The sequence below is a fragment of the Rhizophagus irregularis genome, chromosome 26, assembly GCF_026210795.1.
Source record: "Rhizophagus irregularis chromosome 26, complete sequence".
Taxonomy (NCBI): domain Eukaryota; kingdom Fungi; phylum Glomeromycota; class Glomeromycetes; order Glomerales; family Glomeraceae; genus Rhizophagus; species Rhizophagus irregularis.
This window is the reverse complement of record NC_089454.1, coordinates 2,240,159-2,255,350: the sequence shown is the minus strand read 5'-3', so window position 1 is coordinate 2,255,350 and position 15,192 is coordinate 2,240,159. Positions and strand designations below refer to the sequence as shown.

The 15,192-nt window shown below is 25.7% G+C and overlaps 3 protein-coding genes across 3 annotated transcripts; all 3 read left to right on the top strand.

Moving 5' to 3' along the window:
• Positions 1–34: 34 nt before the first annotated feature.
• OCT59_017681 (uncharacterized protein) lies at positions 35–799 on the top strand (the record flags this gene model as incomplete). The annotated part of the gene is made up of 4 exons (XM_066137646.1): positions 35–467; positions 540–578; positions 657–692; positions 756–799. 4 exons carry the CDS (start codon positions 35–37, stop codon positions 797–799), a joined length of 552 nt encoding a protein of 183 aa, XP_066004202.1.
• A 736-nt stretch (positions 800–1,535) lies between these two features.
• Positions 1,536–1,893, top strand: OCT59_017680 (uncharacterized protein; the record flags this gene model as incomplete). Its single annotated transcript, XM_066137645.1, has 2 exons — positions 1,536–1,571; positions 1,711–1,893. 2 exons carry the CDS (start codon positions 1,536–1,538, stop codon positions 1,891–1,893), a joined length of 219 nt encoding a protein of 72 aa, XP_066004201.1.
• Positions 1,894–9,585: 7,692 nt separating this feature from the next.
• On the top strand, positions 9,586–11,329 carry OCT59_017679 (uncharacterized protein; the record flags this gene model as incomplete). Its single annotated transcript, XM_066137644.1, has 1 exon — positions 9,586–11,329. The coding sequence occupies one exon, from the start codon at positions 9,586–9,588 to the stop codon at positions 11,161–11,163; it is 1,578 nt and encodes a 525-aa protein (XP_066004200.1). The 3' UTR covers positions 11,164–11,329.
• Positions 11,330–15,192: the final 3,863 nt, after the last annotated feature.

The following is a 15,192-nucleotide window of genomic DNA, read 5'->3' as shown; positions in this document are numbered from 1 at the left end:
AAAAGCAGCTGATATTTACTCATTTGGAATAATAATGAACGAATTTCTTTCTGAAGAAATTCCTTTTAATGATATTCTTTATGTTGAATTTTTATCTATTAAAATATGTAAGGGACTTAGACCAACAATTTCTAAAGACATAGTACCAAAGTTACTTGCAGATTTGATAATAAAATGTTGGGATGCTGAAATAAAAAATAGAACAACCACTAAAGAGTTGTATCAAATACTAAATGAATGGAATGATGAAATTAGAAGTATCAATAGTCAAAATAGTCAAAATAGTGAAATTTATCATCAAACAAATGAATGTGATAAAATTAGAGAAGAAAAATTCAAAAACAGATCAAATGAAGATAAATCCAAAAGCTTCAAAACGCATCCACAAGCAATTTATACTAGTAGACTTTTAAATTTCAAAAGTCTTCCAAAACCAGTAAATTCATCATCTTTTCAATTCAGTTCAGGTAATTAAATTTAATTTTATTTTATCATATAATCCATTTTACATTATTAATGTTATTTTTATTTTTTAATAGACACTAGTTATACTACTCAATCAACATCAGCAAATTTAAGTAAGTATTCCTTTTATTATTATAATTATTTTATTTAAATTTACTAACATTTAAATACTATAAATACGTAATAAACAGTTTCAGAATGCTTAGATGTTCAATTAAGTGAATTAGGTAAGTTATTATTATTGGTAATTTTATTGATATTCTATATCTAATTTATTTTTTTTTTTATAGATCTAAATGAAATTTGTCAAGATGAAGAAGATAATATTGAGTGAAGTTTCTTTTTATGTGAAAGTTAAAGTTAAATAGTTTAAATATTAATTCGTGTATTGAAGTTAGTTTACTTCTGTTTTTTTTTTCATTTATACTTTATAAATTTTTATAATATATAGTACATATCTGTTTATCAGATTTTATTGTTAAGAATATTCTATATAAATAAAGATTTTATAACCATTTGTAAAAAGGTGTAGTCAGTGGTTTTTATCACATGTATGTATAAAGGAAATTTGGAAATCAAAAAATCAGATCATTAACTAAATTTAGCTTAAAATAAACTTTATAAGCCAAAATAAAATCAAACTCAAATTTCTTAAAATTATATCCAAATTATAAGAATTCGTCATTACTTCTATTTCATAAAAAACTTATAAAGTAATGGTTAGTACACAATATACTTAAACTTAAGTATAAACAAGGAACCTGCTTTGGTGCTGAATGTGTTTATACTGTGCAACAAAAAAATATAAATGTACAATAACTAAGCCACCAAATAGAGGTAATCGGACTACTGTTGTCAAGAATGCGTATACAGCATTTATAATCCCAAGTCCCAACTGGGCAAAAGATCGAATTTCCTTTATCCAAGAGAAAGTTTCAACATATAACTATTCAGTAAATTTGAAAAAGACTTTCAATTTTTTACTTTGTTCATGCTGCAATAGTTCCTTACAAAGATTGACTACAACCAAAGCAAAAAAATCAATAAACTTCAAACCTACATTTGAAACCATGCAAATATCCCATAATATGCAATCGGAACCAGAAGTATATGATCTTACTATTACAGAAAAAGAAACCACATTGCAAAATTCACTAGAAAGACCCTAGAACCTGGTGAAAATAGTGAAGATACATCTATGGGCGATAACTTGGAATATGTGTTTCATATGGAATTTTTATAAAGCTAAATGGAAAACTTCAACCAGCTAAATGGTACAAAGTTGTAATATCTGGAATAGATGAATTTCTTGTAGAAATTCATGCCAACGTAATTGCACTAGCACAAAATGAACAGTTCTTTAGAATAGATGCCAAAGTTATATTATACGTTGTTTTAAATCCTCACTATAAACTGGAAGCATACTAAATAATTTATTTATAAAAGCTGTTAAATTTCATTAAAATGATCGAAATTAACAGTTAAGCTGTCAAAATTTATTTTCAACTTTATTTATGGTTTTTGATAGCGATATAACAATGATATTTATCAGGGAATCTGGTGAAATCTTTACTATTACGAAGTTTATTCAATGATAAGTTTGAAAAAAGAGGGAAATCTGGGAAATCTTGTGAATTTCCCGCCGTGATATTATGGTCGACTCCTAACTACACAATTTTGCAAACGGCTATAAACATAAAACTGTAATACAGTAAGTATATTTGCAACTGCAAAGATTCCGTTCAATGTATCTTTATTCTCAATAATAATTGTTACAAATCTTTAGTGAAATTTTATTTGATTATATCATTTTATGCGTAATAATGGTTAATACTTTAGGTAGTTATACCAAGTTAACTAAAATTCATTTTTTTTGAGATGAAAATTGTGATTAATCACATGATATTCTATCAAATTATATAAGCGTTAATAAGCAAACATGTTATATTTTTCTTCACTTTTGATTTCCGCAATTAACCTAATTGATTTTTATTTCGTAATATAAATCCTAATCTTTCACAATAAATTAAATAATTTACGTTTATTTTATCAATGATTATTAAATATCAACTACTCCGTTCAAATCATTCCACCACATTTTGCTTTTGCATTAAAACATAATAAGGTAGATATTTAACTTTGTTCAAAAAAAAATTTTTTTTAGGAGAATGAATAAAATAAAGATAGCTCCGTCTTTAGAAAATAGATATTTAATAACAATAAATAATATTATTTATAGTATTAATACTATACTCATCATTATTAGTGAATAATTCTTTATCAGAGGAAAAAGTATTATATATATATGTATGTATATATAACAAGATAGGTTTGCTAAATTCGGTGGATATGAAAATTTAGTGTCATAGACTCAGTGTGTACCGTATATGATGATAACGATAGGAATTTTTGACATTATATGTAGTTATCTTCAAGATTTTGTTCATACAATCAAACTCATATTTAATAGTAATTGATCGTTTTTTTAATTAACATTTGTAGTCGTATAATAATTGTGTTATTTGATGCATACTTCAAATTATACTATAGCAGAAAGTGGATGAAATTAATTCAATATTTTTTAAGTAAAATAATAGTATTTCAAAAAAAATTAATTTTTTAATCAATCAATTGATTGATCAATGTTAGTAAATTTGCAACCTAATGCTGGCCGAAATTAATCATAGTGCGGGCAAAGTTTACTATTAGTAATACAAATTTTCTTGAATCCTATGATTAAGAACATGATCAATTATGTGATAATTAATATTTTTTGGCCAATTAATTTCACTAGTCAATATTTGAGAATTAACCATCGGATTCAATATCAATAGGCAAAAGTAGCAATAGAATCAAAAATGAACTTATAGTTATTTATTATATGACGAAATAAAATGATCCCAGATTTAAATTATTAACTAAACGTCCTGCATACCCTCTTCTTAGAAGAAAAACTTTATTAAAATTAACCAATTTCAACTGCTGTAAAATAAAAGGTTAAAAGTATTAATTTTAATTTGTATTAATGGTTTTATATTTGTTTATATTATTTTTTATTATTATCACTATATCCATATTTTTGATGGATGGAAAATTGTTTCTTAAAGCTTCTCATGATTTATTTTCGTAATTACAGTCAGAATTTGATGTAATGTCTATGCAATACAATGAATTTCACGATAAGGTCAACCTTATTTATAGAAAGAAAATCTTTTGAAAATATAAATGTAACGGATCTTTATAGATAGAATCAATACAATAATCTTGTACTTGTTTCTTGCAACCAGGCAGGAAGATTAAATACAGCAAGAAGAACAATTTATCAATCCTGTTATTTTGTTCTTAAATAATCATTTGGTCACGTTCAAGATTATTTAATTGAAGTAGTAATCAATTCACCAGAATAAATATACTTTAAAATAACTGACATATTTTTTTTTTATTTAAAATAATTTAAATAAATAATGCTTATATTAAATCATTTTAATTATTCACTTTAAATCATTTCAAAAATAATTGGGAAAACTTTTGATAACTGAATGTGTTCAAAATCCCTTAATATTTTAATTTGAATAATAACATTATAGTTGTCGTCATTATTTAATATATTAAGGAAAAGTCCTTTGAAAGATTGGAATGACTAATAGTTATTCATTCAGCATAAACTGTACACTAATTTTTTTTCTTTTAAAAAATGCAATTAGGTTTGATGCATCCCCTGTAAAAAATCTGATCCGTGTTTTATCTTTCCATATTTTTTCCGTGAATGTATCATTTTAATGGAATTTATAGCCTTAAATCATGGAAATTTTCATCTCGCTAACACGGATATCCGTGAATGTATCATTTTCACGGAATTTTTACGGAAGACACGGAGAAATAATGGAAATATTCGGATAAAAATTTTTTATAGGGATCGTTAATATTAGTTTCTAATGTTAAAAGTAATTCCGAACTTCCAATTTATCAAAACAAAAAAAAAAACGTTAATTTGTTAGCAAAAAAAAATCCAATTAAAATTTCATTAACCGGAACTGTGTTAGCGATGATTGTGATATAACTTAATCTGTACTACCAAAATACATGATAACTCGAATTTAAATCAGCCCATACGCGAAGTTACACACGAATTTTTTAGTTATACAGATTTGTATCAACAAAATTTATAAGCTAAATATGTATATTGCACAGATTTTTCGTCATCGGTATTGAAGTTTTTAATATTTAATGGTACGACATGGGGTTTAGGAATATCAGAGTTTTTTTCCCGAAGGGAAAAAAAACCATGGTATTCCGCCCCCATGAAATTAAAAATTTTATTTCATTAGGCTTAAAAATTAACATACGTAACCTGACTACATAATGAAAGTTTATTTAGGTTATTATTGTATAATCATTATTGTCCGCATGAATTTTTTTTTAATTGATTATCTCCAAATTCCCCAGCTATTTATAATAATAAGATAATCGATTTTTTTTAATATTGAATTCCGTCCACTGCATTTTCCTGGAGGTGTACAGCACAAAATTTTCCTTTCATAACGCTGGGTGGAAATCATAATTAATTTAGGAAGTTTCACAGATTTTTAGGGTGATAGGACAACGGTTAATGCAGGATTTTTATCACTCCCGCTTCTAAAAATAGATCTATTTTGTCATCACCTTCATACCCCTCCGCATTTCTGTAATCCATAAGTATCTGAGTGACTTAGTTTTTTCAGTTAATCAAAATTCTATTTGTCACATAATTAGTCGTCAACACATTTTTCCACGATCACGCGTGAGGGTCGAATTTTATGTCGATTTGTTTGACTGTTCGATATACCATCACCTGTCACAAGCAACGGGTAATAGGAGCTTGAATGATCTTTTTAACATTTAACGAATGCCATAAATAATTACAATAATAATAATAACAATGAATAATGTAAAAAATAAACAATGTTTAAAACGAAATGTATACAATTTCATTGATAATAGGAAGGGTAGCAATTTATGCATTTTTGTTGATTCACAATTATTTTATAAATAATATACTACGTATATAAAATTATTTGTATTTTATTATTAAGTCCATAAAATTTATTTATTATTAGTAAAGGTATGGAGAAGTAAAAAGATTTAAATCTTCGTAAATAAATTATAGGTTCGAGTATTACGTGTATAGGAAATAATAAAATAGAAAAATAATTTTCTACAGTAACTTAATTTATTAATTTTGATTCTGATTCATTTATATATATATATATTTTGAGAAAAAAATCAATGAAATCATTGAAAAAAATCTTACACTTATTTATCCTGAGAAAAAAAATCCTCTTTGTTGCATTTCTTTCTGCTAAAATTCCATGACAAAAGTGAGACGAAGAGGTCCTATGAGTATAATCGAAGGTCTACACACACCATGGGTCCCCTAGAAATGTTAGCTACTGTATGGTCAGTAAAACTGAGTACATCATCAATATCACAAGTGTTTTTAACGTCTGCAATGCCTACAAGGTCTCAAACCTACATGGTAGACAAGGTGAAATGAAGGTACAAGGTCGTAGACCTACATGGTACCATGATAAACACGTAAAGATACAAATGATAAGACTACCTCCAACGCAAACGCCGCTGGTTGCCGCTTCGTAAATACGCCAAAGAGGTGACCTTCAATGCAAACGCCGCTGGTTGCCGCTACGTAAATACACCAAAGATGTGTCATACGTACCTTGTATTTGACATTGGTCCCTTTCCCCTGACCTTCTAATAGACTCTCTAAGATCAAACTGTGTCTTCTAACCATTTTTACTTAAAAATAAAGTTACGCAATTAAGCCCCTGCCTAGGTATACCACTAAAGGTAGTAGTAGGCTTTAACGTTTAATTTCAAGAGCGCTGAAAGTGATCATCTCATAAAATTTAAATCTTTCAGATTTCATTTTCTCCCAGTTAGGTCGGAGACAACGTTATTATCCATAAAAGCCTTTTGTATGGACCGTCCGGTCATTTTGTTTTTTTTTGTTAGGGGAGTTTAGAACTCGGAAACAACATTATTACATATTGTACAGACCGTCCTGTCTGAGAAGAAAGACCGAAAAATAGAGAACGAAAAATAGAGTCATCTTTTTTTTTTGTTAGGTGAGTTTAGAACTCGGAAACAATATTATTACATATTGTTCAGACCGTTCTGTCTGAGAAGAAAGACCGAAAAAAATAGAGAACGAAAAATAAAGTCATTTTTTTTTTTGTAAGGGGAGTTTAGAACTCGGAAACAATATTATTATTAGCCTTTTGTTCATATTGTTCGTCTGTTAGAGTTTTTTTGTTAGGAGAGTTTTTTATTAGGTAGTGGCTTTTTTTTGTTAGGAAAGTGCCCCTTTTTATATTATTTTCTTATCACATGATATAAGTCTACAATGACATCAATATTTATAATCTATTGTGAATGAATATTGTTACTATATCAACTATGACTATTACTGTATATGAGTCATATTTACTACCTCCGAACTAATTAAATTGGAGTATATAGTAAATTAAATAGTACAAATTTTTCTGTACTCGGACGGACCTTTAAAAATAAATGTTTATTTCCCATACTAATAATCGCAAATCAATATAGATTTTTCAGTAAAAAAATTTTTAGATGGCTCGATGGCTCAATGACACATGAGATCATGCATAACGCGCTTTTATACATGAGACGCGATTTATATATTAGAAATATAACAAATGTTTAGTTTATTAATCAAATTTGCAATAAAAAAAAATCGGTCAGCATTTTTTTGACTAGTTTCTTTTCAACCAAATAGATGATTCCCTTTTTAAATCCTTCAAAGTTATTTTTTTTTTATTATTACTCTATCTCTCTTCCATTAATTTTGCTTTTCATTTCTCTTGGGCAGTAATTAATTTCCGTTATCATATTTAACTCGAAAAGTTCCTTAAATGTTGCTTTAACTGTACCCTGGGTTTGAAATAATCGGTTCTGTAAATCAGCCATAGGTGTACGAAAAATTCAAAGTTGTACGAAATAGTTTGTACAAAAATATTTTAAAATTTTCGTACGTAGTAAATACTGATTGTATGTGACGTAAATTTTAAAATTTTAAGTGAATTTCTAAATTCACACCGTAATAATAGATATACGATCACTATCATTTTGTAGAGAAGAGAATATGTTTTTTTGGTAGTATTAATCAGATCGTTAAAATAATAGTTGAATTCAACTGATATTTGTTATATTCAGTTGGCATCCTTTTATTTCTACAAGCTTTCATGTACTTATAACCTTTAGCTCCATAATAACATGTAAATTATTTCACGAAAAGAAAGCTTGCTTAATACACAGTGTGTTCAAAAATCACACGTCTAATCTTGTAGCTTGCTATGTATATGGTGGTCAAATATAAACATATCAATTACACGAAAAATTACTCCTTATGACATATGTATAGTTTTGTCATGAGTATATAGTTTAAATAATATGTTTCTTTTTTTAGGTCTGTTTTCTCTCTGTCTTTATTCTTAGGCCCTTTTCTTTATGCCTTCCTTTAGATAGGTATGTGGATTGTTGTAGGTTTATGTGTGGGTGGTGTGTATGTTTGTTTATTTCCTTGCTCTTTCCCTCCCCTCTCTGATCATTTTTCTCTTTCCCTTTCGTTTTACTTTTCCTTCAGTTTCCCCTTCCTTTCGTTTTCCCTTTCCCTTTCGTTATCCTATTCTCTTTCGCTATCCCCTTCCCTTTCTTTTCCCCTTTCCCTTTCTTTCCCCTTTCACTTTCGTTTCTCCTTTTCCCCTTCCCTTTCGTTTCCCCTTTCATTTTTTCTTTCCTTTCATTTTCCCCTTCCCCCGATCAATGTTGCTGCACCTCAACGTGGTGATCAGGTTACAAGTTTTTTTAAAAGACTAGCAAAAATAATAATTACATATTACATAAGTCATTAAATCGATTTATTCATTTATTAATTTATTAAATTAATTAATATAAACATAATTATATAAATAATTTGATACATCTAATTTTTTTTAAGACTATTTAATTTTGAATTATTGTGCAAAGTTTTTCCATAATAACATTCTTTGGACTAGCACGTTGAAGAAATTTTTTAAAATTCAAATTTAAACAATGATTTTCTATATGTTTTAAAAAATCCTTTCAATCATATTCCTTTTTTTTTTTGTAACCTTGATAATTATTTGATATTATCTTTACGTAATTTTGCGTTGTTATTTTTCATAATAAATTTTTTTTGTTTAATGTTGTAATAAAAAAAATCCTGAGTAAATAAAATAAATACGATGGATTTTAACGGTTACTGTTTTCCTAGTGTTCAACCGTGATCTGTATTATCAAAAAATGATTAAGTACAATACGTCATACATCAAACAAGTCGCACGTCCGAAATGTAATGTGTGACAGGTTACGCCGAATATATTAGCTTATAAGTACGTGGCAAACTTGAATTTTTTAAATAAAATTTCCAAATAAATTTTTGTATTTTTTAACATGTTTTTTCGTTTTTTTTAATAAAGTAAATAGTACTTTTTTTTGTATTTTTTTATTTTTTATACTTTAACGAAACATATTCGATTTAAATTGCTTTGTATGCTCGTATTATTATAAATAAATAAACAAAATTATTTTAAAATAAAAAAAAAATTCTCTATTTACAAATATTTACAAATTTTTTTATTGAATTTAACAATTAAGAAAAAGTAAAATCAAATGAAAGTAACAAAATCAAATGTTATATACATAAATGCTTCAGTATGCTTGCGTCCTCGCAAAAATTATAACTTTCAATATGCTGAAACTTTGTTCAACATAGTTGTTTGTATTGTTTCCGCGTATAGGTAACAAGAAAAAGAGGAATATAATAATAATAATAATATCAACACAAAAGATATTGTTATTAACGTCATTTGGCGGATCACGTAACCTGTCACACGTTTCGGATGTGAACACAAGTCAGCGATTATTACTAATTTTATCCAGTTCTCTGGAATGCCAATCACCCCGTATTGCAGTATTACAAAAATAATGTACAACCATATGACTTTAAAATTGGGCTTATAATAACTAGCTTTACTACGATACTCCATAAAAACTTCCTTTCCTTTCTTTATTTCTAAAATGACTTTACCTTATTTAACAGATGATTGTATTCATTACATTTTACAATTCCTTCAAAATGATTTTTCAACTTTACGTAAATGTTTATTAGTTAATCGGTTTTGGTGTAAATCAACAATTCCTTTGCTTTATGCAAATCCTTTTGCAAAAACAAAATCACCGCATAAAAATTATAAATTAATCATAACTTTAGTTTCTTGCTTTGATAAAGCAGAAATTTTACAATTTAAAGAACGATTAAGCAAGTTTGTTATTATTTATATTGATGATATTAAAGAAGATTACAAACCACTATTTGAATATCCAAAATATTTAAAAGATTATAATTATTTTAAAATAAATTACAGTATTAATAGCTTTGTAAGATATTGTTCAGATTCATTAATTTCAAATAGTAAAATATATGAAGCTGTTATTCCAATATTTCATCGATCGCTTTTACGTCAAAGTAGAAACATTAAACATTTAGATATTTTCTTACATTTATTTAATAATGAAAGTTTTGAAAACTTTAATGTTCAAAATTTTATTACAAATTTAACAAAATTAAAATCACTAAGTTTTTGTTTAGATATCAATAACAAAAAATTTGAACAAGAATTTTTAATAAATATACCAAATAATTTGAAGCAATTGATAATTAATCTTCCTCGAAATTCAACAAGAACATATCAACGTTCCACTCCCAACAATTTAGTCAATACAACTACTTGGGAAAGGCTTTGCAAAACTATTCAAGAGCAAAACAAACTCGAAATATTTAAGATAAACAGTTTTTATACTTTATCAAATAATGTTCTTTTGTCCTTAGAATTTCAAAAGCATTCTTTAGTTCATATTGAATTTATAAATGCTAGCTTTATTAATGTTGATTTAAAGGATTTCAATAATTTATATAATTTAGAATATTTAAAATTTGAATTTTGTACAGGTATATTATCAAATAAATTTGAGATTTTAAAGTTTGCTTCATTTAAGCTCAAGGAATTATCAATTATACGTAATAAATGGAATGCTGATGCCACACCTTCAATGATCGAATTTTTTGGTGAATCATTACAAAGATTATTTGTTGAACCCCCTACAATTCATCTTATTGAAAATATATCGATGTATTGTCCAAATCTTATTTATTTAAAATTAAGAATTTATTCACGTAATAATTTATCAATATTAGCATCTTTTAAAAATTTAAAAACAAAAATGTTAAGTATTACTACTTGTCATGACATTGATAAATTTTTTATAAATTTAGCAAATAATATACCTATTAATGTTAGCAAAATTTCCATTCATACTCGTCCTTTAAATAAGTTTTTAAAATTTAAGGAATTTTTAGAAAATTGTCATAATAGTTTTGAAATGATTAATTTAAATCATATTATTAAATTAAAATATCTTAAAATTGTTTTAAATTATATTGAAAGAAGCAACAATAGTTTGAAAATTCTTGGTATGAAGAAATTGGAAAAAGAATTAAATGATGAGGAATTAAATTTATTGAATCAAATTAAAGCTAAAGGAGTTAAAATAGTGGAATTTAATAGTATTCATAAAGGTGAATATGATATTTTATAAACTAATGGTTTATTATAAATAGCTTTAGGGTTTATTTTATTTTATTTACTATTTTTTATTTTATTTTATTTATTTTATTATTTATTATTATGCATTATGTTTTATGTTTTTACTTTATATTATTATGTTGTATTTTTTTTTGAAATAAAAATCTTTTATAAAAATGTAAGTTTATATTAGGATATCCCAATTTTAAGTTTATTGGTTCAATCTGGATAAATACCAATCAGTTTAACCAATCATTTGGCTGGATAATTTATCCAGATAATTAATTGATTTTAACAATTTAGATTTATGCAAAGAATTCATTAATATATGTGCTTTTTTTTAATTATTATCTTTTTTAAAATTGTGGATTTGCAGACTCAGTGCATATGAACCGAATCAGCTGATCATTTTCGTTCAAACCAAAGAAAGGTCATTCTAATAAATAAGTATTTTTATTATTAATTAAAAAGACAATTTTCACTTTGCTGAAATAATGAAACACATTTTTTATGCCACTACAGTAAAAAAAAATGTATTTTTTTTTATCCATCTATTGGCTCTAGAAATATAAAATTAATATCATTTAATATGTCTAATGGGTTTTATAGTTATTACATGAAAAAGTATTTTTAAATTTCTAGAAAATTCTAGAAATATCATTAGTTGTGTTTTAACAAGAGAATTCTAACAAACTAAATTTTATCTTTTTATGATTTTTATGATTACCGGATCTTGAAATATCTTGAAAAATAAAAATTCAAAATTTTAAATTTAGATTTTTTTTTACAATTTAAGAGATCAATAAAATACTTCATAACTAAAATAATAATAATAAATAAATAATGAGTATATTGAGTATGTGAATAAATAAATAATAGTATTGAAAAATATAAATATATACTGTATAATGTGAAAACATACATGTTTAAAGATTCTTTAGGATCCTTCAGGTATCTGTTAAAAAATCTCAATCCAAATATCTGCTGAGATGAGAAAGAACCATACAAATCCTCACTAAAAACATTCAAGAAAATATTAACAATCAACAAGTACAATTGAATAAAATTGGCAAATGTTATTATAATGATGATAAATAAACATGGCTTTCATCTGAAATTCCAATAATAGGATTAACAAGAGAACATTTATTTATCCAATAATAAAGAAGCTATTATAAATAAATTACAAGTGAGCATGCTTCTGATATGTGCAAGGAAATGAAAGTGATGTTTATGCAAAGTCAAAGCCCTGGTTTAGATGCATTTGCCAAATTCTATTATCTAAACAAGGAAAAAATAGTGAAACTATCAAAATTATAAAATTATATGATTTAGAACATATGGTACAACATCATTCCCACTTTAATAATGATCTTAGTTTTTAGTTTATACTGATAGGTATATCAAAATTAATAAATAAGTATTTTGTTGTAAGTAAATATCAAAAATAACTAGTAATTAATTTGAAATGTATTTTTTTAGTATTGAAAGTAAAAATGTAATATCATTATATCTTACTATATATTACTGATAATTTTTTCAAAGATATTTTTGAAACCTCAATAATCATTAACCTCTTAAAGAAGTTTTTAAAAGAAGCATTTTTGTACATTTAAAATATGAAGTATCTTGTTTGAACAACTTAAAATGGGAATAATCATCATATTTTACAACAAGTAAAGGAATTGGGTTATTTAACTAATGGTTTGATAATTCTGAATCCAACTCAAAAGAATGTTTCTAATCAAGTTAACATGTCAACAGCAATTCAAAGGTGGCATATATATAAATTACACAGAATCACAAATAATAAGATATTTTATTTTTTTGATATTAGCAGTATAAAGAAGGGTAACATGCTTAGTGTAATGCTTATTTTTATTTATATTGTTAAATATATATATATAATGAATTTAATATGTTTAGCATAATACTTTTGCAATATATTTGGTTTATACTAATAAATATGTTAATATAAAGAATAAAAAAGTAATTATGTAATACTTGACAATTATGATATATTATATCAATGTTGCGCTTTCAATATAAAATTTATGTTAACATATATGGGGTATATATTTATATTATCTAATTATATGTATGGTATAATGATTATAAAATAATGTCAAAAAAATTGGGCTTGATAAATAGTAATAAAATGTATCTATAATATTGTAGTAACTTAAAAGTTTTCAGCATTTAGAAAATATAAACATATTAATAGGACTATATCAACAGATCTTGCTTATGTATTTCTTCAACATATTTGGATGAATGGTAGGTCTTATCTCCCATGAGCCATATCCATATGAAAGGAACTTCCCATAACAATTTGCTACTTCTTGCTTTTTTTTCCAATCCGCAATAATTTTTAAAGGACTAGCACTTGTGTTAATTGTTGGCAAATTCCTCTTTCTATAAGTTATGAAAATTATCTCTCGTTTTTGAGAATAATGATCCTCTCAATGAATGTACTTGATTTATTAACAACTTTAATAAAGAGAAAGTTACCATTGTTTCATTTTTGATTGAACACATATATTGCTAATATTCCATCTGTAATCAATGGTATTTTCAGTTCTTCACCAGTATGTAACTTTATACTTCCTTAAGTGCCATTATTTGTACTAAATTTTATTTAGTCTTTTAATATATAGTTAATCAACTTAAAAAATGGCAGCAAATAACATTGCCACAATCATGAATATGTTATACAGTATTTGAAAGAACAGCTTCTATATATTCATATTACATTGATGGCAATTTCATAAAGTCATCTTTGGAAATACCACCTTCTATATAACAATTTTTAGAAATATTTTTATGAGACTGATTTTTATATAAAGGCAACAATCCAGAATATACCTTTTCTATTTTCCTCTTGATAATTTTGTTTATTACTCTAGTAAAAATCAATTAGCAAAATGATAATACTAGTATCCAAACTTAACAATTATAGCAGAAAATTGCATCTACTTTTTCTTAATTCCTCTCTAAATCTGAAAACTCTTGCTCTTTTGAAATCTTATTACTGCATTGTTGCATTGTTGTTAATCCAAAATGGTATAGAAGCACCTGATAAATATCACATGAAAAAATTTAGTGTGGTGGTATTGACCCTGCTCATATTGAGAAGGAGTAACTGTGAAGTAATTATCTATACTTTGTTATTTTGTTTGAGAGGGTTTGTTTGATCTGTCCATCAATAAAGTATTAAATACAAAATAATTAGTCCCACTGATTCTCAACTTCTAGCTAATAAAAAAAATGCAAGAATCTCCTTTCTTTTTTTATGTTATTTTCACATTTTTTTGAGTTATTTTGACATCTGCTCTTCAGCTTGCCCAATTTCTTGTAAAGTAATAATTTTAATAGCATGCTAACAATAAAAAAAAATCATAAACACCATATAATCATGTTAAACATATTAATAAGATCAAAAAATAATAATTTACATACTTTATTATATACTCAATCTGAAATGGCAAGTGATTTTAATTTGTAAAATGCTCTTTCATTAATGAAGTATTTGTGAAATCTTTATCAGAGTATTTGGTGAAAATATAAAAGAAAAGTTAGACCAAGACTTTTCATATGATCTTATTATGAAAAATATATGAGATATATTTTGCCAAAGAAGAAATCATAGATAGCTTGATTAATAGCTACTTAGTCAGACTATAATATACTTCTTATTTCAGGCAACAATATGAGTTAACTTGTGTAAAAAATTACTTAGAACAAGACTATAGGGTCATAACACTCATAAGATAATAATATCAATAGTTCTACCAAAGCAGATTACAATGGGACCTATAATTCTAGACCATAATATATTTTCTTTCAGGCAACAACTTATGTTGATTTGTGCAACAAATTGCTTAGTATTAATGACTGCAGAGCATGATATATAATGTGTACATATAATAAACATAGTAAGAAAGACACTAACCTCCAAAGTCTTCTTGCAAAGCTGCTGCCTGAGAACTGCTATTTGGCAGGCTCTTAAAGAGGATATTAAATTCAATTTTTAGATTTCAAT